At 43.5% G+C, this 24,997-nt stretch overlaps 1 protein-coding gene and 1 pseudogene across 9 annotated transcripts in view; one reads left to right on the top strand and one right to left on the bottom strand.

Annotated features, from left to right (window-relative positions):
* The window catches only part of Tmem131l (transmembrane 131 like), a 147,123-nt gene that overhangs the window by 109,152 nt on the left and 12,974 nt on the right, over positions 1 to 24,997 (top strand). For 5 of the 9 annotated variants that reach the window (XR_013052137.1, XM_006985318.4, XM_006985317.4 and 2 more), the window contains 10 exons: positions 1,026 to 1,135; positions 2,130 to 2,202; positions 5,482 to 5,609; positions 7,745 to 7,887; positions 11,064 to 11,250; positions 11,675 to 11,860; positions 12,732 to 12,881; positions 14,168 to 14,790; positions 16,984 to 17,132; positions 22,421 to 22,545. Coding sequence is in view for 8 of the 9 variants with exons in the window: in XM_006985318.4 (XP_006985380.1) it covers positions 1,026 to 1,135; positions 2,130 to 2,202; positions 5,482 to 5,609; positions 7,745 to 7,887; positions 11,064 to 11,250; positions 11,675 to 11,860; positions 12,732 to 12,881; positions 14,168 to 14,790; positions 16,984 to 17,132; positions 22,421 to 22,545 (1,874 nt within the window). In the remaining variant the exon portion in view is untranslated. The remainder of the gene's footprint in view (positions 1 to 1,025; positions 1,136 to 2,129; positions 2,203 to 5,481; positions 5,610 to 7,744; positions 7,888 to 11,063; positions 11,251 to 11,674; positions 11,861 to 12,731; positions 12,882 to 14,167; positions 14,791 to 16,983; positions 17,133 to 22,420; positions 22,546 to 24,997) is intronic. The other 4 variants (XM_076574314.1, XM_076574313.1, XM_076574315.1 and 1 more) reach the window with 2 other exon arrangements.
* LOC143273788 (uncharacterized) lies at positions 8,365 to 10,935 on the bottom strand (annotated as a pseudogene).

Raw genomic sequence — 24,997 nt, 5'->3', positions numbered from 1 at the left:
TGAACTTCCTAAGTCAGCGTCAGAGGTAATTGAGCACTCACCAGCCGGCAGTAGAGAGAAGCTTGCTTCATACCGGCTGAAGCAGGTGTCTGTGTCCTGGAAATCTAGAGGGAGCCAGGTTGCTGTGTGACGCCACCCGTGACCTGGGCACTGTGTCTGTTGACTCATCTTTAGTGCGGTGGCTTTTCCCCGTGTGCACGTCCCCCACCTCGTCTGGGCGGCAGGGAGGGCAAAGGAACAAACCAACGACACCGCACACTGAGTTCCAGGAGTGCACCGCACCTTGTGCGCCCGAGGCTCCTGGGCTGCTGTTAGCTTCACTTCCAAGTTTCAAGAATAGTATGAGGAACTTCCAACTGCCCCTTCCTAGGATTCATTACTTTTTTAATGTTTATTTATTTAATGGTGTGTGTAGGGTGCAGTGGACATCAGAGGACTCTTGATTCTCTCACCACATGGGTTTTGGAGATTGAACTCCGTTTATGAGACTTGGTGACTAGCACCTTTACCCAGGAGTCCTCAGTATTTAATGTGGCACACTTTCCTGTCCTCTCTCTCCCTTGACATGTGTGTAGTTTTACAAACTACTGAATGTTAGATGTTGGGCTGCCCTTCCTCTAACTGACTGAATTATTTAAGAACAAGGGCACTTGCTTATATAATATAAAATGAAACATCATGATGCTGTTACCTAATCTACATTCTGTAGGTGAGGCTTTCTAGTATCTTACCTTACAGGGACTTCCTTTCCCGTGGTGTCAGATGTAACCCAGGAGCTCAGTGCACTGTCTTCTTGGTCTGCTTTAATCTTCCTGGGCCTGGCCAGGAAATCGTTCATGGTATTACCCACCCCGACACCTAGTGCTAGGGATTTAACCCATGTTAAGCATGTGGTGTACTCCACACTTTCTAAGCTGTGTGATTCAGGCTCTCCTGGTGAGATTCGGGCCTTGCTCTTTGGGCAGGGATACCTTGGGAGGATGCCATGTGCTTTGCTGTGTTAACCCTGCTCTCCTCACGTCCAGGTGAAGTACTTTGTGGTGAGGAACCCGTCCCCTTGGCCAGTCTCCCTGCAGATCCTGCCTCTCTCCCTGTACCCGAAACCTGAAGCCGCGGTGCGTCTGCTGCACAAATGGTAGGAAGATCTCTGGGCAGACTTTCGGGAACTCCTGTACCTCTTTCTCCCAGGCTTTGTGTGCTGGCACACCGTGGGAGCCCATCAGCCTGTCTCTGGGAGCCTGCTCCCTGGATGCATGTGGCTTGATGAAAAAAATCTTGGCATTGTTTTGTGTGGCACCTTCATTGTCACTGTGCCTGGTCTGTTGTCCAATGGATAGTTAAACTACCATAATTTTTCATAGAAACTTCTAAAGTTGAGAATCTTTTAAATTATGATGATCTTGACTGGCATGGGAAGTGTGTTTAAAGACAGGTACGGTGGTGCCTGCCTGTAATCCTACCACTTGGAAGGCTGAGACGGGAAGATCATGAGTTTGAGACTAGCCTGGGCAACATAGTGGTTCACCTGTCTCAAGAAATGAGTTGAGTACAATGTGAAACAGGATGCCTCCAGGTGCCTACAGCACCTCACCGTCATGGAGTTGTAGATTCACTTAGACTGTTCCTCTTGAGTAGGAAGCTGGGTAGCAGACTTGGTCTCGGATTTCTCAGCCTTTGCACTGTAGCGTGTCAGAACAGACACTGACTTTTAGAGGAAGGAAGGTCCAGGACTAGAGGCCACTCAGCTCTCTTGCCGTTTTCTGCTCCCTTGAGGCCACCAAGACTTCCCTAGCCATGTCAATCAGTGTCTCTAGACACTGCCAGTTCCCATGGGCATAAAACTGCCATTGGTTGAGAACAACTTACTCTCAAGTTCCATAGTAAGCCACCTGGAGGACTCAGTATTGCTTCCTATGTAGATCTCTGTTGCTGTGTTTCTTTGTTTCATTGAGTAATTCTTCCCTAGAACTTACAGTTACAGATGTGGTAGGTGGGTGTGGGCTGAAGTAGAATGGCCGTTGATGAAATGAAGTATGGTAGTAGGTGTGTGAGCACATAGGTATTATTAATTCTTTATTGGCTGATCCCGATGCTATTTTGAACATTGGAGTTTTTTGTTTTGTTTTTAGGTTCGGCACAGATATGCAGATGATTAATTTCACAACTGGTGAATTCCAGCTCACCAAAGCGTGCCCTTACCAGGTAGGTTATCTTGAGACATTGAAACTACTGACTTGCTAGGTGTGTTAACAGTGGGCCTTACCACTTCATGTTCTGGTGTTTGTATGTCCTGTGTTGGCTCTTGTTTTCTCTCTCTGGGCATGAAGCATACATAGCAGTGCTTGCTTGTTTGTTTCTTTTTAAAGTACATAGTGCTGCAGGATTAGTTTAGGCTGTGCATCATTTTAACGTGGTGGATTAGATTCATGCAAGAGAAAAAACAGCAACTGAATCAGAGCTGTGTAAAAAACGGTGTAGCTAGAGATCTAAGAATGAATTGATGATTCTCTTAGGATCCCTTGGTCCCTTCAGATTCCTTTTTAGTGTGTTATAAGGTAAAAGCAGATATATTTTTAAAATGTTCTATGTACCAGGCATGGTGGTGCAAGCCTTTAATCCCATCACTTGGGAGGCCTAGCAGGCAGATCTCTGTGAGTTTGAGACCAGCCTGGTCTACAAATTGAGTTCCAGGACAGCCAGGACTCTATGGAGAGGTCCTATCTGAAAAGAGCAAACAAATAAAAAGTTCTCACATGTCTTAGTGTTTTGAATAGTCACTATATTCCTATGATACTATCAATCATCTATTTAAAAGGTGTCTTTAGGATTCTTAGACCTCTGAGCAGCCATGATGCCTTATCTAAATACTTAGGAGCAAGAATTAAAATATCATATGATGAAGTTGCTGTTTGCCAGTGGCCTTAGCCCCCTCATTTCTTAGTCTCCATTCAGTAGTAGAGGATTTGTCTTGTGTGTCCAGAATCAAAGTTGAAGCAACTATAAAAAGAATGTACACAGACATATACAGTGGTCTCCGCTATGTAAAACTGTACTCAATACAGTCTACGTGGAAGAGCAGGAGGAGACCACAGAGAACCTCAGTCTTTGTGGAAGAGCAGGAGGAGACCACAGAGAGCCTCAGTCTGTGTGGAACAGCAGGAGGAGACCACAGAGAACCTCAGTCTATGTGGAAGAGCAGGAGGAGACCACAGAGAACCTCAGTCTATGTGGAAGAGCAAGAGGAGACCACAGAGAACCTCAGTCTTTGTGGAAGAGCAGGAGGAGACCACAGAGAGCCTCAGTCTGTGTGGAACAGCAGGAGGAGACCACAGAGAACCTCAGTCTATGTGGAAGAGCAGGAGGAGACCACAGAGAACCTCAGTCTATGTGGAAGAGCAGGAGGAGACCACAGAGAACCTCAGTCTGCATGGAACAGCAGGAGGAGACCACAGAGAACCTCAGTCTGTGTGGAAGAGCAGGAGGAGATCACAGAGAGCCTCAGTCTATGTGGAAGAGCAGGAGGAGATCACAGAGAGCCTCAGTCTACGTGGAAGAGCAGGAGGAGACCACAGAGAGCCTCAGTCTTTGGAAGAGCAGGAGGAGACCACAGAGAGCCTCAGTCTATGTGGAATAGAAGAGCAGGAGGAGACCACAGAGAGCCTGGGACAGAAGGAGTCAGAGCAGGTTCTTAAGTGCACTTGTAATAGAGACTTGTTTGCAATAATGAACAAATCGTCCCTTCTCTGAGATCGTTTGGGCAGCACTGGAGGGGTAGAGCCGTGTGCCTTGGGGTCACTCATTCTCCATGGTGACCCTGCCCACTTCTGCTCCTCTTTCCTAAGTAGCATCCAGGGTGATGGAGATAATTAGTTCAAAACACTGAGAAATTCTTTGCCTTTTTAGTAAGTCATTTATAATTTGAAATCAGAAAAAAAAGCCAATTTATTTTATGTGTAACTATTTTATCCAGATTTGAACAAATTGGGTAACTCATTAGATGATGTTTATATAGGCATCTAGAGATATTTCCTTCTAAGAAATAACACCTTTGTGATGGGGAAATCATTGCTAATTTACTAGATTGACGAGAGAGAGAGAGAGATGGATGCTCAAAGCACTTGTCCCCTCTTGCAGAGAACCCAGGTGTGGTTCCTAGTGACTAAATGATGGCTCACAGTTACCTATAACCACAGTCCAAGGTGTTCTGCACACAAATGCTGCTTGTACAGGCAGGATGGCAAATATACGTGCACATAAATAAAAAATAATATTTAAAAAAGCTTAAAACTTATTTTTCATATAAAAAAGACTTGAACATTGTAATTTTGTTGACTTGCTTGTATTAGTGTACTTTTTTTAAAGTGGGTTAAGAATGTATGGAAGTGGGTGGTGTGGGTTTGACTCCATCTACCTATATGATTTGGGGCAGTTGTTTCAGCTCACCTCTGACCTTCATAACAACATTTGAAGATTCAATAAGGTTTATAAAATAGACTGCCTAATGTTTTATGTGGGCTAAATAATCTAGGGCCTGGTATATAAAAAAACATTTAATAGACTGCTGCTATTGATATTATTATAGCTTTAATACTAAAGATTGGCATCATTTTGGTTTGGTGTTTATATTTTATTTATAATGCAAAATTTTGTCTTGTACAGTTTATAATTTTAATGGAAATGAACCTGGTTTTATCGCCAGTTGTTTTTCTAATTAGCACAGAAAATAACAGCAAGGCTTGAAGGATAAAACTGAAAAGAGAAATATTACTGTGCAGGTTATATGTCATGCCTGTCAAAAAACAATCACTTTTTATGAGCTAGACAAGCAACAGAAATATTTTCATAAAAAATCTGGCCTATCAGTGTTAAAACAACAACATTTATTCAGAGGAATACTGGAGGGAATAAAGGCAAATGTGAATAAATAGCAGTCTCTCTCCTAAAAGAGAGAAACTTGTTAAAAAAAAAAAAAGATGGTCTTTATAAAACCTAAATTCACTATTAAAGAATCTATGCTTATCTGATGTGGGTGGATGATCTTGATCAGTTTCTATAGAATCAAGCAGAAAAAGTCTGTTTTCTGATTACTGTTTCATAGTCAAAGTGTTTGACTTTGGCTTCTAACTCCCAAGTCCCACCCAAGCCAGGGGGCAAATCCATTTTGCAGGATCCTGCTAGATTGTCCTGCAGTTACCATTGAAGTTTCTCAAATAAAGCATAGGAAATATTGAACACTTGAATGTTCCGGACAAACAAGTTCAGATACATTGACAAGACAAGGGGTGACACTCAGTGGTATAGCACTTGCCTAGCATGTATAAGGCAATGAATTCTGTCCCCAGCACCACAGATACAAGGAGAGAAAGGAAAGTAGATTGGCAAAGATGCATAGGGTCAAGCTTCTAACTGGGTGTGCTCAGTAACTATGGAAGCCCACTCTGCTGGTTTGAAGTGGTTAATGATGTCCTCTGTGACTTGCAGGGTGAACCTTCAGAGGAGTCCAGTTTTGATGCTCTCCATCTGCACTTGCAGCCTCTGGAAATGAGAAGGGTTGGTGTTGTGTTCACACCAGTGGACTATGGAAAAGTCACCTCCCTCATACTAATCCGGTAGGTGTGTCCCTGTCACAGGGTCAGTGCAGGCAGTTTTTCATTGGAATTGAGATACGCTCTATTCCACCAGTTGCTTCCCAAATAACCACTCAGAGACTTATTGTTAATTATAAATGTTTGGTTGATAGCTCAGGCTTATTACTAACTAGCTCTTACAACTTAAATTAACCCATTTCTGTTCATCTATGTGCTGCCCCAAGGCTCGTGGCTTTTACCTCTCCTGTATGTCCTGCTTCCTTTCCATCCGGCTGGCTACTCTTCTGACTCTACCCTTCTTCCCAGCATTCTCTCTGCTCCTAAAATCCCACCTAGCTGTTGGCCAATCAGCTTTTTATTAACAATGAGAGCAACACATTTTTACAATGTACAGAAGGATTGTTCCACAGCAAGTCAGTCTCTTTCTCACTGGCTCATCTATTTCACTGAAAGTTGACACTTCTCAGAGTATAGTGGTGGGTCTCTGTTGTGGGATAGGAAGAGGTAGGGGCTGAAGAGAGGGGTCCTCACTCAATCCCTATGCTTCAGTCACATCACTTCCCTAGTAAGCTGGTGTCTCCAGGAGGGGAGCATATTTCACTCAGCCTCTAGTTGGATATGGTCCTGAAAGGCAGAACATACCCACCCACAGGTGCACACACATTTACTTCTTTGTCCTTACAATAAAGATATTACAGCATTGCTGTAGACATTCCCATGAGTAGATTTTGACCTCCAACCTCTCGTGCTCTGTAGCCCCAGGGAAAATGGGAAAAGTGCCTTACTGGGCAGGCCCATTGGCTCATTTTGCTTTCTTGAGTGATAGTTACTGCTTGTTGATTTAAGCAGGAAAAATGCATTTTATTCTTCACTTGATGTGGGTAGTCTTTATGAGAATCTTTTTGCAAAAGTTACAGTACAGACATGAATCGAAGCTATTTGCATTAGTGAGCCTAACCCAAATGCAACTTTGAATACATAATACTTTAGTTACTTTTCAAAAGCTTTTCTATTATCAGATCAATTGCACAAAGTTTATTGGAAGCTTCCTTTAATATGCCAGCATTAGTTCTTCTGCAGCTGAGTGGGACTAAAAAAAATGTGCTAAAAAGAAATCCAGAGCATTTGTCCTCATAGGCCTTGACCCAAGACTCCCCAACTTTCTGTTGAGTTGTGTGCTTCATTTAAAACCTATTCTTCTTGAAGAAAGGTTTTGGAAAGTATATAGATAAACTTTGCTTCCCTAGACTTAAAAATAAAGTTTTTAATAATTAAAAATAAAGTTTTTAATAATGGTTCATCTACTTTTGATGGTTTCTTTATTGATTGACACAGTGTTTTCTATAAATCCCTCATTTATCATTTACAGACTTTTACATAGCTAACTAAACTTCAGAGATATAAGCATATTTCAGTGCATTTAACATAATTAGAAATACGGATAAATCCCTTCTGCACTTCTGTGGCATTGTTATCATGGTGCTGGGAATTCAGTCTTGTGTGCATCCTTTCAACTTTGGACATAAATCTTTATCTTAGGAAGCATGATGTCAGTTAATAAAAGGATGAATACTGGCCTGCACCACTGCATTAGTAAGAATCTGACTAGTTACCTGTAATTTGTGGGATGATATTTTGAGTGTTTGATTAAAAAGAAACATAGTTCTCATTCTAGGGTCATCCCATCCATAAGGCAGTATTTCTTCTCATTGTAATCACTATGAAAACCTCTTAATTCACTCAACAAATAAGTTTTGTTGTTTTGTCGAGTTTTGTTAGCATCTGTGTCTGCTACTTTATCTGATGTCTTGGGGTGTGGCCACCATCCCATGCCTGGTTTTAGAAAGCTTCCATTTGTGACAGGGTGGTTGGAGAATGATGATCCCTGCCTCTACTGCCAGGTAGCTTGAGCACTCTGGACTGGTATTCATTTCCTGGAGACCCCTTAGTCTATAAGATGCATGAGATGCCATACTTTTAAGAGATTGCTGTATTTTTAACTCACAGTATTCTTGCTGTCTAGGAACAGTGCCGGGCAAGCTTTGCAGCATGTAACATTTAAGCTGAGCTTTCCACTGTGTCTCAGGATTATGTGTGTGTTAGGGCTGTGTTGACTTAGGCTTTGGGTGATGCTGCTCTGCTTTCCTTCATTGTAGGAATAACTTGACTGTCATCGACGCGGTCGTTGTGGAAGGATTTGGAGCACAAGAGCTCTTGAAAGTGGGTGGAAGACTTCCTGGTGCAGGAGGCTCACTCCGGTTTAAGGTGCCTGAGTCCACTCTGATGGACTGTCGTCGACGTGAGTTCACAGGCTTGACCCCTGCAACATCTTTTTCTTTCATTCTATAACTTAGAGCTATTAAATTAAGGATTGATATAGAAAGACTACAACTGGTTAAATATTACTCCTTATATAAATTAGACTAAATTAATAACTTTACAGTTACATTTTAAGTTATTGACTCTTTCCAAAAACTCCAAATGTAAAATATGCTTTCATTTATGTCCAAAGATTTGAACTGTTTCTAGTAACTGTGACGATGTTAAAACAAAAATGTAAATAAAACCTAGGATGGTGGCACACACCCCTAATCCCAGGACTTGGGAGGTAGAGGCAAGAGGATCAGGATTTAGTTTAAAGCCATCTCTGGCTACTACATAGCAAGTTTGAGGCCAGCCTGGGATATATGAGATTCTGTCTCTTACCTTATCTCTGGTTCAGTGTAAATGAAAATTCCAGGGATATGGGGTACATGATATCTGTAGTAAATCCAAACTATTTGGCTGCAGGAAGAATAAAACATTCAAGTTTCGCCTCTAGTGAGTAAGGCAGAATGTGGACTTGAGTATTTTTATTGTTTCCTTATTATATAACAACATCTAGAGATGCTAGAATAAGAAACTGTTCTACAAACAAGGTAGAAATCAGACTTTGAGCTATATTCAACTTCTTCACATTTTTTTTTTTTAGTTTTTAATCACAAATAGTATTTATTAGTCAATGTCTCCTATTTTCCATTATCTTTAAAAGAAAATATTTTCAATTAGAAAAAAAAACCAATATTTTCTTGTTTTAATATTTCAGGTAATCTTATTTCAGCATCAATGAGACAGCTCTGTTAGAAATGTTTGTGTTGTACAAGGCTGTGACCTCATCTGGTTCGCTATATGAATATGGACAAAAGTAGACTACACAAAGTTGTCTTCTATTCTTCACACTTCTGTCATGGCCTAAGAACCCATAGTCACATATCACACACACACACACACACACACACACACACACACACACACACCAGATTTTTTAAAGTAAATGTCACTGTTATTACATTATCTGGTACCTCTGATTCTAGGGACCAAGTGTGTTATTTTGTCACCAGTTTCAGAGTCAGGGCATGATCCTTGGTTCATTTCTCTGGCTCAGGTCCAAAACATAACATAAGTTGTGTTTCTTTCCCTGGTTCTGGGCCCTAGGGACAAGATTCTATTATCCTGTTTTGTGGTTGATTAGTTTCACAAGTCAGTTGGCCAGGGGCAGAGATGGCACTGATTTGATCCAAAGTGTGTTTTTTTTTTTAAATTGGCCTTATCTGTGTCATCTTTCCCTAATTCTGGGCCCCAGGGTTACTGTGGGTTTCTTTACCCAGCCCCCTTTTCCTACACTTTTGACAAAACAACAATCAATGAAAGTACATCATCTACCCTTAGACCAAGCTTCTTGCTAACTGTGCTTATACCTTACATTAACCTATTTCTATTAATCCATAAGTGGACACATGGCTTGTGACTTACCATTATCTTAATATGTTACTTCTCACAGGGGTTGACAGTGCCTCTCTGCCTCAACCTCCACATGCCAGAATTCTCTTGGCTTGTTCCGCCTATACTTCCTGCTGGGCTATTGGTGAATCAGCATTTTATTTATACAGAGTGATATTCACAGCAGAGATAAATTGCACACTAAAAGATTTACGGTTATATGGTTGCTCTGTGTTGTGAGTAGGCATTAACACATTGATTATATTCATAGGGTTACTCTCCAGTATGTACTCTTTAATATACTTGAAGATGACTGGGCTGTGAAATGGCTTTACCACACTGTTTACATTCATAGGGTTTTTCTCAATCATGTTTTCTTTCATAAAATTGAAGACCATTGTGATGACAAAGGCTTTAATACATTGATTACAGTTGTATGATTGCACTCCAGTATGTGTTCTTTTATGCCTTTGAAGATGAGAGTGACGAGCAAAGGCTTTACCACACTGATTACATTCATAGGTTTTTTTCTCCAGTATGTGTTCTTTTATGTCCACAAATATGACTGGGCTGTGCAAAGGCTTTACCACATTGGTTACATTCATAGGGTTTTTCTCCAGTATGTGTTCTTTCATGTCTTTGAAGATGAGAGTGATAAGCAAAGGCGTTACCACACTGATTACATTTATAGGGTTTTTCTCCAGTATGTGTTCTTTTATGTCGATGAAGATGACTGAGATGTGCAAAGGCTTTACCACATTGATTACATTCATAGGGTTTTTCTCCAGTATGTTTTCTTTTATGTCCATGAAGAGAACTGAACTGTGCAAAAGCTTTACCACATTGATTACATTCATAGGGTTTCTCTCCAGTATGTGTTCTTTTATGTACTTGAAGCTGACTGGGCCATGCAAAATCTTTTCCGCACTGAATACATTCATAACGTTTCTCTCCAGTATGTGTTCTTTTATGTGCTTGAAGATGACTGGGCTATGCAAAGGCTTTACTGCACTGAACACATTCATAGGGTTTCTCTCCAGTATGTGATCTTTTATGTACTTGAAGATCACTTCGCCATGTAAAGGCTTTACCACACTGATTACATCCATAGGGTTTTTCTCCAGTATGTGTTCTTTTATGTCCTTGATGATGACTGTGCTGCGCAAAGGCTTTACCCCATTGATTATATTCATAGGATTTCTCCCCTGTATGTGTTCTTCTATTCATTTGAAGAACTTTCCAATAAGCAAAGGTTTTGCCACATTGATTACATCTATAAGGTTTTTTAACCATGTGTGTTGTTCCATGCCTTTGAAGATGATTGTGTTGTGCAAAGGTTTTACTACATTGATTATATTCATAGGATTTCTCTCCAGTTTGTGTTTTTTCATGCCTTTGAGGATGACTATGACATACAAAGGCTTTACCACACCCCATATATTCACAGGATTTCTCTGTGGTATGAGGTCTTTCATGCCTTTCATGTTTTAGAGAATTTTGACAATGTTCTTCAACTTCAAGATCTTCCCAATTGTAACCTTGTCAGGGGTTCCTAGGTCAGCCATGCTCTCTGCTCACCTCCCTGCATCAGGGCTCACAGCACAGCACACAAAGCCAATAGCCTCTTCACATTTTAATAATGCTTTGATTCAGTCAATTATTAAAGTTAGTTTTGAAGTTTATGTATACTAAATAAAACAACTTGTTCCTTTCTAGAAATGAAAGACAGCAAGCAGATTTTATCTATAACAAAGAACTTCAAAGTTGAGAATATCGGCCCTCTTCCTGTAACTGTGACATCCCTGAAAATCAATGGGTATAACTGCCAGGGTTATGGATTCCAAGTGTTGGATTGCCATCCGTTTTCACTGAACCCAAACACATCTCGGGACATCAGTATCGTGTAAGTGCTGGGGTGTAAGTTCATTTCTGTTCATGGTGTAGTGTTGCGGGAGGTGCCCAGCCCATTGGTAACTGATAACTTATGCTGCTTTTATATAAATATTTGTGTTTTAATTAAAAAATTTTGTAAGGGTGTTTTGGCTGCATGTATGTGATGCACCATGTGATTGTTTGGTACCCAAGGAGGCTAGAAGAAGTATCTGGTCCCCTGGAACTAGAGTTAGAGACATTTGTAAGCTGCCATGTGGATACTGGGAATTGAACTCAGGTCCTCTGGAAGAGTAGCCAGTGCTCTTAACCACTGAGCCATCTCTCCAGTCCTGAGTATTGTTTTGTAGGCCTAAGTTTTACTTCTATTGTTATTTTTGCTTTGTGGTGATAATTAAAACCAGCAAACGATCATACTGAGGATCCCCTTACCCTAGGTTTACCCCGGACTTTACCTCTTCCTGGGTCATCCGCGAACTGATGCTGGTAACTGCAGCAGACCTGGAATTCCATTTCACACTCAACGTGACTCTCCCTCATCACATGCTGCCCTTGTGTGCAGAAGTGGTTCCGGGTCCCAGCTGGGAGGAGTCTTTTTGGAAGCTCACTGTCTTCTTTGTCAGGTAAACTACCCCCTTCCCCACGCATCTCAGGCAGAGGAGTAGGTCATGTTGCAGAATCTACATGGAAATGCAGATTGCCCAAGTGAGTCTGCTGGCATGTGATCAGGGGACAAGGCGGTAATGGGAACTGTGGGAAGATTTGAGGAAACTGCCTGAGAGGGCTGGGGGGCCAGAGGTGTAACTCACAGCTTTGCTCCACGGTCATTCATTGCCAGTCACAGTGGCAGATCTGAGGACTGGTATTAGCTCAGTGCAGTGACTATTTGATATAAGACCACAGTGATCCTTTGTTTGTTTATTGGTTTTGTTTGTTTGGTTGGTTTTGTTTGTTTTTTGAGACAGGGTTTTGGAGTTTTGTTTTGGCCCTGGCTGTCTTGGCACTCATTCTGTAGACCAGGCTGGCCTTGAACTGGGAGATGTGCCTGTCTGGCTCCCTAATGCTGGGGTTACAGGGGTGGGACACCGCCACTCAGCAAGACCACAGTGATCCTTTAACAGTAACTTCATTTAGAACATACGTTCACAAATTGAATTGTCATGTCAACCTTATGAATGTGCATATTTTTTAAAAACGGAGTGTTTTTAGCCTTTAAGAAACATTAGAAATTATGTCATATGTTCACTGAAATGTAATACAATTTCTGTAGCAGTTTTCTGTTGTTCATTCACCACTCTACTGTAATGGGGGGAAATGTCTTTTTTTTTTTTTTTTTGAGGTAGTCTTCGTTACGTTTCCCATAGCGGACTCAAGCTGTCCCCCTGCCTCAGCTTCTGAGTAGCTGGAGCTGCAGCTCTTGTGCCTGGCTCATAGTGGGTCTTCTTAATGCTGTTCAGAGCCGTACAGTAACGGATGGCCCTGTTTCCTCCCCAGTCTGTCCCTGTTGGGTGTGATTTTAATAGCCTTCCAGCAAGCACAGTACATTTTGATGGAATTCATGAAAACAAGACAGAGGCAGAACGGCAGCTCGTCTTCACAGCCGAACGGTGGTCCAGTGGACGTGGTCAGCTCCCACTCTCACAAGTAAGATGTCTCCCTCCCGGGTGTGTGTGTGTGTGTGTTTCTTTCAAGGTAAGAGAAATTTAATTTTTGTCAAATTCTTGGTAGCTTGTGTGAACATCTGCACTATTTTCTTAGATGCTCTGTGTGAGGGCTTGTCTCATTGATGGCCTCCCGGTAGAAAACTCATGGGTGTTGTGGGGTTTTGGTCTTTTTTGGGGGGCCCGCCATCCAGCTCCCAAATAAATCACACACAGAGGCTTATTCTTACTTGTAAATGCCCGGCCTTAGCCTGGCTTAGTTTCTAGCCAGCTTTTCTTAACTTATCCCATCTACCTTTTGCCTCTGGGCTTTTTCTGTTCTCTTCTGTAAATCTTACTTTTACTCTAGGGCTTGCTGGTTGTGTAGCTGGGTGGCTGGGCCCTGATGCCCTCCTCCTTCTCTGGCTCCTTCTTTTCAATTCTCTCTTGGTGTCATGAACAGGAACTGTATTCAACCTTCCTAGAGCTCTGGAATGCTGATGCGTGCACTGTGGCAGGCATTTTTACTTAGTTTTTTGTTCCTACTTAACGTACTAGCTGCCCAGGGGTTCAGTGACCAGCAGAAACTGTCTGGCTGAAACTCTTAAAGGAGCCATATGTATATATTTTTTAACTCAGCTTTCTTAAGCCCTGTGTGGACTTCAGGGCCCACATTGGAATGCCAAATTGTTTTTAGTGGTTTTTACTATTTTTGGGGGGCCTGCCATCCAGCTCCCAAGTAAATTTACACATGGAGGCTTATTATTACTTATGAATGCCTGACCTTAGCTTGGCTTGTTTCTTGCCAGCTTTTCTTAACTTAAATTATTCCATCTATCTTTTGCCTCTGGGCTTTTCCCATTCTCTTACTTCTGTAAATCTTACTCTTACTCTGTGGCTTGCTGTGTACCTGGGTGGCTGGCCCCTGGAGGTGTCCTCCTTCTCTGGCTGCTAGGTCCTTTTTCACTCCCCAGATGTCTCCCTCTATATGTTCTCTCTGCCTGCCAGCCCCTCCTATCCTTTCTCCTGCCTCTCTATTGGCCATTCAGATTTTTACTAGCCCATCAGGTGTTTTACACAGGCACAGTAACACAGCTTCACAGAGTTAAATAAATGCAACATAAACAAAAGTAACACACCTTAAAATAATATTCTACTACATATGGGGCTTGGAAAGAAGGGGGCGGCTGCAGCTCCTCAGTGCACTGTGCCAATTGATCCCATACTTGTGGGGAAGTGAAGTTTGGTTTGCTTTGCATTCATACTAAATGCGTTTCTTCTTCTATTCAGAAGCAATTGCAAGAACTTTCTTGACACATACAGCCCATCTGATAAAGGCAGAGGAAAGAGCTGCCTTCCAGTGGGCCCACCCCTGAGCAGGATCCAGAATGCTTCCAAGAGAAGTCCGGCCACCTATGGTCATTCTCAGAAGAAGCATAAGTGCTCCTTCTACTACAGCAAACAGAAACCAAGTACATCCGTGGCCAGCAGTGCCAACATTACCACCGAAGAGAAGCAGACTTTGACCCTGGCAAGCTCCCTGTCTGCTGCCAAGGAAGATGCCTGCGCTGATATCATTAGTGAGAACTGGGTCAGCCTCAAGTATGCCAGTGGCGTGAATGTCAACCTGCAGAAGAATTTAACCCTACCCAAAAATGTATTGAACAAAGAGGAAAACTCCCTGAAAAACACAGTTGTCAATAATACTTCTTCAGAATGTAGTATGAAGGAGGGAATACAGACATGTATGTTTCCTAAGGAAACTGACATTAAAACTTCAGAAAATGTGGCTGAGCTCAAGGAACAAGAGCCCTGCCTACAGAAGACTTCTAAGAAGCCACCTGAAAGTCCTTTGCCCAAAAGCCCGCCTCAGTCCCAGCAGGCAGACATGCCAGAAGTTTCCAGGAAACATGGTAACCTTGGCCGCCTCTTTGATTGTTGTCCTTTGGTGTCTTGTCTGTTCCCAGTGAGATTTGGTCTTGCCTGTAGCCTTCAGAGAGGCACTGTGTTTCCCCCAGACCCTCTCCTTCGGATTCTTACACTGGAGTACAGTCCAGTCTCATCTGACTCTTCCCTCAGGCTCCCAAGTCAGGGAATTACAGGGGAAAGCTGCCGTGCCCGGCTGTGATCTTTGGTTTTGATTGTGGGAGCTGAGTGCTTTTATGTACCCAGTTTTAGCAAAGGCATAAATGTTGACATTCAAAACAACAAGGACCCTATGTTTTAGAATGCTATGACTAAGAATTTCAAGTTTTAGAAAAAGGTGGGAGTATTAATGTTGTATATCACTGATAGAAAGATATTAATACATTGCTAATTATTTATTCTCAGCTTCAGGCTTTTTGTAAAAAAGTAGTCACCCCTTGCAGGGTTTCTGACTAAACAGATCTGTACCAACTTTTCTTTTTCGTTTTTTAAGACAGTTTCTCTGTGTAGCTCTGGCTGTCCTGGAACTCACTCTATAGACCAGGCTGGCCTTGAACTCAGAGATCTACCTGCCTCTGCCTCCCAAGTGCTGGGATCAAAGGCATGTGCCATCACACCTGGCTACACCAACTTTTCTAATGGCTGCAGCACCTCCTGTTTCCTGGCCTTGCTTTTTTAATAGCATCTCTTGGTTAAAGAAAGACAACTGTTCTCGTGACAGATGCTATTGACAGAAGAAGGGTAGCGTGTGCTAGCTGAAGCCTGTAGCCTCCACAGAAGGGCCTGCACCACCTCCTCCCTTCCCCGCTCCTCTTCCTCTCTTGACCAATATGTTAACACACTCCTGTACTGTTGGAAAAACTCAGCAGTATGTATGTGTATATTTATTTAAAAGAGGATCTCACGAAATAGCCCTGGCTGGCCTGGATCTTGCTCTGTAGACCAGGCTGGCCACAAACTCACAGAGGTCCACCTGGCTCAGCCTCTTAGTGCTGGGATTAAAGGTGTGCCACCATACCAGTCAAGCTTTGGTCTTAACATTCAGCTGCTAGCACTTGTTGGCCAGCTTCCTATTACTGCAGCGAAGTGCCTCCTAAACAGTGCTGTGGGGAAGGTTCGCGGGTTCTAGTCCAACGCCAGGAGGCCTCTTGTCTTAAACTTCGCATTGGAGTTAGGCTGGCAAGGTAGAAAGCCTGCATCAGAAGAACACACCCATATCATGAGCTAGGAAACAAGGGGGCAAGTGTAGGGGGAGAGACCAAGATCTCACAACTCACTTTGAGGGCACATTCCCAGTAACCTGAGACGCTCCCAGGAGGCCTGCCTCCTAAAAGGTCCACTGCACCTCCTGATAGCGCCATCTTGGGAACCAAGGCCCATATTCAAACCATGGAAATCTCATTCCTGATCACTTGTTGATACCGAAGTGAAGGTGTGGAAAGGCTCTGAATTAATTCTACAGAGGCTTTATGCATTTGGCACAACCCTCAAATGGAAATTTGACTGTTCCATAAAGAATATTATGATGTAAAAGATAGCTGGGGTTCTCTGAGAGGAACGTTGATTATAATTTGAGTTGTTGGGCAAGTATCACCTCAGTCTATGGTCAGGACTTTGTCATCAACCCAAACAATGTCTGCTAAGTAGTAAACTAGACACCATCACTCCTTTCCCCAGAGCTCGGGAAACATCCTCTTGTCTGTTTGAATGTGACTACATTAGTTCTCCTTCCAACTGAAACCAGAAATCATAAAACATTCGTCCCTTTCTGTCTGGCTCATTTCATTTAGTATGCCCTCTGTAAGGTTCCTCAGGCTCTGTCTTTCACCCAGGATTTTAATTCCACTGAAAAACCTCTTAACTAGTGTAGGACATGTTGGTTCTGGCAGTGTTAAATGTAGCCCCTTAGACGGTTGTCCACTCATCCACTGGTGGACAGCAGGTGGATTCCACCTCTGGGCCACTGGGAATTACGACAACACAGTGATGCTAGTGCCCTGCTCTTACTTGGACTTCTTTTAAGACTGTAGAACTTTTATATTCCCACTTGTAAACAAAGTGAACAAAGTATAAAAAAAAGTGTCTAAATCTCATTACATGAAATTGACAAAGGAAAACGTTTAATTAAGAGGAATATGAATGGAAAAATGCTGGAATTTGAATTTTTTTTCCTTATCAAGGAAATAACCAGCAAGTGCCTATCAAGAATGAAGTGGACGTCTGTGAGACTGTGAAAGGGTCTGACACAAAGCCGTCTTCAATAAAGAAGAGTCAGAGAGCGTCTCCAGAGGCCGCGTGTTCTGAGAAGCAGGACATACTTTCAGCAGAGGTTTGCATTCCTTTCTCTTTCCTATTGAAAAGAGTGGCGCTCACACTTAGGCAAAGAGTACAGGTTTCTCCCATGGGTATATTTCTTCCTCTTTGGATGGTGGTAAAACAGCAGTATGTTTGTTCAGAAGGTTTTATCTTTTTGTTTTGTTTTTCGAGATAGGGTTTCTCTGTGTAGTTTTGGTGCCTATCCTAGATCTCGTTCTGCAGACCAGGCTGACCTCGAACTCACAGAGATCTGCCTGCCTCTACCTCCCGAGTGCTGGGATTAAAGGTGTGCGCCACCGCCACCTGGCATCTTATTCTTAACTTTAAAGAGATCTTTGTTGTTTGTTTGTTTCTTTTGTTTTGTTTAGTTCTTGGAGACAGGGTCTTCCTGCATATCTCTAACTGTCCTGAAACTCACCATGTAGACCAGACTGGCCTGGAACTCAAAAGGGATCCTCCTCCTGCCTCTGTGTCTCAAGTGCTGGGATTAAAGGCATGTACCATGACATCTGTCCTTTAAAGAGATCTTGAATGAATTAATATATATAATTAATAATAATAATTTAATGAATATATATATTATGCAGAAAAAAATGTTTAAAAGTTGGTAGTTCCTTTGGTTCTACCTTGGTTACTTTAAAAAAAAAATTACATTTTTTGGCGCTGGAGAGATGGCTCAGCGGTTAAAAGCACTGGCTGCTCTTCCAAAGGTCCTGAGTTCAATTCCTAGAAGCCACATGGTGTCTCACAACCACCTGTAATGAGGTCTGGTGCCCTCTTCTGGCCTGCAGGGACACATGCAGGCAGAACACTGTGTATGCAATAAATTAATAAATATTAAAAAAAAAATAGATTCTTATAAAATTGGACCTTACCATTCGATTTAAAAGTAATTTCTTGTCTTAGTGTCACATCTATTTCCATTGCCTTTTCTGTTACCCTTATGTATGTTTGGATTCATGGAGAATATTTAGAAGGAAGGTTTGTGAAATAGGGAGTGACCTAGTTATTTCTGAGTGGTTGCTCTGCATTCTTTAAATTTGATATAACAGGCACGACTCTCTTGTTTAAATTAAATGGAAGTGCTACAACGTAGGTTTGCCGTAAACATTCCAGAGTGGGCTGAGAAAGGCACGGGCGCTTGCATGCAGTCAAGCATCAAGACTCATGCTGGGCTCCAGGGTCCTGGCAAGCCCCAGAGGAGGTGGCCGCAAGGCTGGCAGCAGGCAGGCATCAGGACCTGCAAAGAGAGGAGCCATCCCCTGGGAGCAGCTGGGGCCCTGTCTGCCGGAAAGGCAGCCACCCCCAGGGAAACAAGGGGAAGAGGGCTCTTGGACCCTCCAGATTGGGACTGCCATGCAGGAGTTAGGGATGGAGGTTACCCCTGTGGAGCTGGACCTGAAGCAGCCTGACTCTCAGGGTTCTCTAGAGCAGTGGTTCTCAGCCCTCCGAATGCTGCAATCTTTTAATACAGCTCTCCATGATGTGGTGACCCCCAACCTTAAAATTATTTTGTTGCTATTCCATAACTATAACTTTGCTACAATTATAAATCATAATGTAACCAAACATCTGATATGCAATCCCTGTGGGGGTCTTGACCCACAAGTTGAGTACCACTTCTCTAAAGTCACTAAACTGATAACACACACACACACACACACACACACACACACACACACACACACACACACTGTAATCTATGCCAATATTTATAATAAAAGGGTAAGCTGACTTGCCGAGTGTGGTCTGGACCGTCCAGCAGGGCTGTCTCACAGTGCACAGGCTGAGAACCATGCAGTGGTTCCGTCCATGAGACTAGATGTCTCTGCAGTCCCAGTCTGGGGCTGGAGTCCTGGGGGATTCCTGGCGAGGTGCTGGTTTTCAGTCTGTGTTGGAATCCTGAAGAGCTGCATTTAATACTGGCTACAGCAACAGGATAGATGAACTCACCAGCAAGATTGAGGGCAAGCAGGTTAAAAGCAAGGGCTTCCTTTTTCAGTGTCCTCTTATGTGGGCTGCCACTAGAAGGTATGGTCCAGATTTAAGGTGAATCTTCCTCCCTCAAATGATTCCATCAGGAAAATCCTTCACAGGTGTGCCCAGCTCCTGGGGTTTCAAGTTGATTCCAGATACAGTCAAGGTGACAATCGAGATTAGCCATCACAGAGGAACAGAGAGCTGGGCCCATAGATGCAGGAGGGGACACTCTCATGGGCAGAATCAAGTCACCACATTGAGGACAGGGAAGTAGTGAAATCGGAGTTGAGTCTGGTGTCATTTTGATAGGTCTTTGGAGACTTGGCTGTTGCCTGCAGTGACATAAGAGTCCACATTGAGATTATGTTAGGAGGTAGCAGAGCCAGTGACTCCAAGGTCCCCTCGGTCTCATGTGGCCCTAAGAAACAGAGGTGCTGCTGCTGGCTCCCTCTGCCGCACACATGTACCAGAACCCCTAGTTCTGCCTCCAGCCCCAAGCCTTCCCTACTCCTTGGGCGGGATGGGCCTTATCTATGTGGGTTCTTTATTCTGAGGGGTTTGTTGTTATTATTGTTTTCTTCCATTCATCTTAACCATCAAATGGTTGATTGCCCCTGTCCTTGGAGCTCCACCAGTCCCTGGTCAACTGGTTATATCCACTCCTCCCTCTGCAGTTATATCTCCTCCTCTTTCTGTGGTTATATCCTCCCCTCCCTCTGCAGTTATATCTACTCCACTTTCTGTGGTTATATCCTCCCCTCCCTCTGCAGTTATATCTCCTCCTCTTTCTGTGGTTATGTCCTCTCCTCCCTCTGCAGTTATATCTACTCCTCTTTCTGTGGTTATGTCCTCTCCTCCCTCTGCAGTTATATCTCCTCTTTCTGTGGTTATGTCCTCTCCTCCCTCTGCAGTTATATCTACTCCTCTTTCTGTGGTTGTATCCTCTCCTCCCTCTGCAGGTCTGTGTAGCTGTCCAGCCATCGGCACACAGTGCTGGCTGGCAGCTTGTGGAAGGTCGATATTCTGGTGCCACCATGTGGCTGTTCTTGGTCATTTCCTTGATGTTTCGGCAGTTGTTTCTTCAGGTCTGGGAAAGCGCTCTCCACTGCATTGCTGATTATGAGAAAGTCACTCTCAGTGAACACACTCCTGGGTGCAGTCTGTAGTGTTTGTTTTTCCAGCACATTCTTGGGGCCCAGCTTTGTAGCTTGGAAGACGGTATAAGCCTGTCTGTTGTACACAGAGAATGTTCTTCTAGCTCTCTCGGCAAGGAACGATGAAGGCCAGGTGTGGAAGCCGTAGACTAAGTTTTAACCTTAGCTCTGGGTTTTTATTTTCTCTTAAGAGCATTTTTTTTTCTTAGAAAAGCAATTCATGATTACAAAAATATAGAAAAGAAGGAGAAAAGGGATCCATCCAAAATGAGCCACTAATATTTTTATGTAATGTCTTTAAAATAAGATTTTAAGATCTCTTTAGTGTAATGTAGCTGAGAGTAACTATTATCATTGCTTATATACGTCAGTTATAATTCTGATTTTTCTGATGTGATTGAAGATGGAGTGGAAACTCTGATACTCCAGCATACTCCTGCAGGTGGACGTTAAGGCTGCATTTCCTCCTCATGTCATCAATAACTCTGTGATGAACGACTTTGTTCCTAACTCTTGACTGTAGTCCTGATTCACCCTTGATGGTTCTGATGGGAGTCTGTCAGTTCCGGTTCCTCTCACTGCTGTTAGACTGCCTTCCAGGAAGTTGTTTCTAGTCGACTTTCACTTGGGTGGTGGTGGAGTGTGCCGGCTTCATTCCTCTCTCCAAAGCATCATTTATTTGTACCACCTCAAGGCCCCCCACATGCTAAGCTCGTACCCTACCACTGAGCTATACCCCTAGGCATTGTTAGCAGAATATTGGGCATGTGATGGATGAACAGCAGTGTTTGGTTTGGGAGGGGTATTTGTTGTTATTGTTGTTTTGGTAATCCAGGATTACCTATAGCTCGAAACAGTTGCTTTTGAGTTATCTTTTCATTTTACCCAGGGAAAGATGAACATTTTCCTCCATTTAATATGCATGTAAAATTCAGGGTAACATTTTTTTAATCACCCATCCAAAACCCCACCACTGGAAACAAGCTCTGTAAATTCAGTGTTCACCCAGAGGCAAGCACTATTACAATATCCTGCCACCCCGCCATGGCCTGGTATTTGTGAATGTCAACATGCCTTATAAACACATTTGTTTTTTTACAAACCAAATGATACAAGATATAAGCCTGCCTACATTGATCTACCCAAGCACATTGTTTTATTATGAAATATTCTGGATGAGTTCATCTTTTTTCATCTTTTCTGTTTGTTTTTCAATTTGTATTTTATATCCTTTGCCTACTTTTGTATTGGATGTTATTTTTTCCCTTCATTTTTTAAGAACACTCTATATGTCTATATACTTTAATGTCATTCAAATAATTATGTATTAAATTTTCTTAGTTTGCCCTTTCCTACGTATTTGAACACTTTTACTTGCTACAGATACTCTCTGGGAATAAGTGCTTGTGAAGTCCGTGGAGGAGGCAAGTCCTCCAAGCTTCAGAAGTGTTAAGTCTGAGCTCTGCTTTGAGGGGCAGAGAGTGAAAGGGAGAAGGCACACCCCCTAAAAGACGGGAAGGTGCTTTACAGTATAAAAGGCCAGGGACCTCCCCATTGCCACAGGCTGCAGAGACTGCGCCTGGCAGAGTTTTAACTGTATGTGTGTGCAGCACATGTACCTATAACTGTCCGTATGCCGCCCGCTGGAGTAAGTTCTTCATAACCACATTTACACAAGAAGTGTGCTCGGACTTGATCTACCCAAGAAGCTGTAGCTAGTTTGGAACATCCTGTGGCGGTCTGGCTGTTCACACCGAGTTCATCTGTAAACAAATCAGAACAGTCCCGCACAGCTGGTGCCTTACTGGGCAAATGATTTTGCTTCAGCAGTTGATTCTTGGGGGTACAGGCACCAGTGAGCAGGTGGGGGCTGGAGGGGTTACCGCAGCCGCCTCCATATCACTGGCAGATCTGTCCCCTCAGCCCCCTGGGAGTTTCGTGAGCAGCACTTATTTTCTTTTTCTCCTCTCTGTCTGCAGAGCCTGAGAGAGTGGAGAAAGGGGGGAAATGAAAACAGAGACTGAGAAAGGCGGGTCTCGGGTCTCGCCAGCGCCGAGGTGTTCTGGATGCAGATAGAGTTGGTCCCCAAAAGTGAGACAGGCAGTCAGGAGTTTTGTCTTGAGACAGAGGCTCCTGAAGCCACAAATGTTTCCTTTCCCCCCTTCAGCAGGAAGACCCTCACAGGAGGAGGAAGCTTCAGGAGAAGAGAGAAGGGAGCACGCAGGCCCTCAACTGGAATAAAAACCGAACATGTAGGAAAAACAAGAAAAGGGGAGCTGCTCAGGCCTCCAGGTGCGTCATGTCTGCAGCCCCTTCCCAACCAGCTTAATCGAGACTTCCATTTCGCTCAGTCTTTCGTTTCTCTGAGGTTGGGTAGGCGATATAGCATAGTGCATTGTATTCAGACTGAAATGTATTTGCGGAATTAACACACGTTTTCTTGTAATTTTACTCCTTAAAAATACTGTAAGGTGACCTTTTAAGACTTTGATTTTTAATCTGTCCCTTATAAAATGCTAAAAGCCGAGGGAAATTTTTAGAGGAAAGTCCTGAGCTGTCCCTCCTAACGAGGCCTCACTCTGCCTATGCTTCTGTGGAGCAGGGGCTGGAGAAAGCCCTGGCATAGGCACACGCATGCACACACACCCACCACCCAGCCAAGTAGTAAGACCGTATAGTCCCGATTGCCCTGACCTTCCCTTTCACGCTGTGTGCTCGTTCTGACTCCACACCCAGCAGGGGTGGCTGGTGAGGTCAGGTTTTCATCGCAGACTCCCAGCACACCACACGTGTGTTGTAGCCTCTAACACAGATAGTCCCTTCCTCTCCTTAGCTACAAGCGGGCTTTTCCAGTTCCCCAGCCCCCCTCGTCGGAACCGTGTCCCCTTGCAGTGCTCTAGTTTCTGTAGAAAACTCCATTCCGAGATCCCGGCACCTGTCCTCAGCAGTCACGGAATAGCGTGACAGCCATGTCTGGCCGGCTCTCTTCCCCAATCCTGCCGTCTAGAGACATCACCACCATGTGAGCTTGGTTAGATGTTTAGTGTGGTGTTGTCAAGGTCCTTCAGCTCTTGCACATTTGCGTGGGAATGAGGTTCCACTGTGCTACAGTCATGCACTCTGAGGGCTCAGAGCACCCAGGAAGGCTGCCACCGAGCTCAGCACTGAAGGAGGCTGCCACGGAGCTCAGCACTGAAGGAGGTTGCCACCGAGCTCAGCACTGAAGGAGGTTGCCACCGAGCTCGTAGCCTATGGTTCATCATTGTCATAGCTCCTCACAGGTCCTAGACTGTATTCCTGTAAGACAGTCAGTCAGGTGGCAATCTCTGGGTAGCTTTCTGGCTCTAATCTATACCAAATTCACACAAGCAGTCAGCACAGTGGAAATAAACATGTTACATACCACATCCTTTATGGATATTTGCTAGAGAGTTGGAGAGCAATGTCCTGTACAGAAACATCAGGGCTTTCTGCATTCTCTATGTATTTTTATGAGCATATATGTATATGTATGATAAGAGTACAATGTCACCAGTTACATCTTAGGAAACTTTCCTTAAAGCAGATTTCTGAGATCCAAGCAAATGATTAAATTGCTTACAAGTAACTTGTAAGCAGTCTGTAGCCACCATAATTGAGAACCTGAGAGGCAGATGCCACTTGACTGTTTCTGGGTGCCTACTTCTGTCCACATACTTTCTGCCTCAACCAGAAACCAGTGACTTCCTGCTCTGCATCTCCCATGTCTGGGCTGCTTTCTTGCCACCCCACACACCTCACAAAAGCACTGCCATGGCCCATGCAGAGAACTATTTCATTATTCAAATAGTGTTTCTATATTTTCTCTTTAATTAAAGAAAAAATTTATTGGTGTGTGTGCACATATTGGGGCGTGGAAGTATGTGTTAATGTGGGGTGTGAGCACACATGTGGAGTCCAGAGGCCTATGTTGGGTGTCTTCCTCAATCACTTCACCTTATATTTTGAGAACATTCTCACTGAACCTGGAATAATAGATTAGCTCATCTGCCTGGCCGGTGGGCCCCAGGGACCCTCCTGTCTCTGCTGCCCCAGCTCTGGATTTACAGGCTGCTTTGTCTGGCTTTGTACATGGGATGGGTGTTAGGGATCAAACTCTGCTCCACAGGCACATTAGCAAGTGAGCAACCTTCCTCGCCCATGCATTTCTGTATTTCTACTTAGAAAAGTGTATTGTAATTGTTTCCTTGAGGATTTCATGGCCCTGTAGCAGAGGTGTGGTTTAAGTTGGAGACTTTGGGAAAAGAACCTTATTCATTGTAGCTGCTGCACTTTTCACTCCAGTGTGCAGAATATGGTAATTGTTAAGCCAATGTTTGCAAATGAGAAAGAATATACTTAAATGAACTCTCAGACCTCCTACCAGACACTAAGCGGCAAGCTCACCCACTGAAAATCCAGGAAAACAGGCCAGGAGCCCCGGCTCTGCTCCTGAACTGCCAGGCAGCCTAGAGCAACACTGTGGAATCTGTTCTCACTATAAAACATGAAAATAGGTTAAATATCCCTAAATGCATTCTAATTTAAAATAGCAACCTCTTGGGGATGCAAGGGTCCAGTAAATTGAACTTATGACTTGTGTGTGCTAAACATAGTTCTACCACTGAGCCACACTTCCATCTCCCACATCTTTTAAGGGCCCTTGTGGCTCATCATCCTCCTGTGGCACTCAGAGAGGAAGCCTCAACTTGTCCCAGGTTGCAAT

The sequence above is a fragment of the Peromyscus maniculatus genome, chromosome 6 (genome assembly GCF_049852395.1).
Source record: "Peromyscus maniculatus bairdii isolate BWxNUB_F1_BW_parent chromosome 6, HU_Pman_BW_mat_3.1, whole genome shotgun sequence".
In the NCBI taxonomy this organism is placed as follows: Eukaryota; Metazoa; Chordata; class Mammalia; order Rodentia; family Cricetidae; genus Peromyscus; species Peromyscus maniculatus.
Note: the sequence above shows the minus strand (reverse complement) of the source record. Positions and strands in the feature narration are given on the sequence as shown.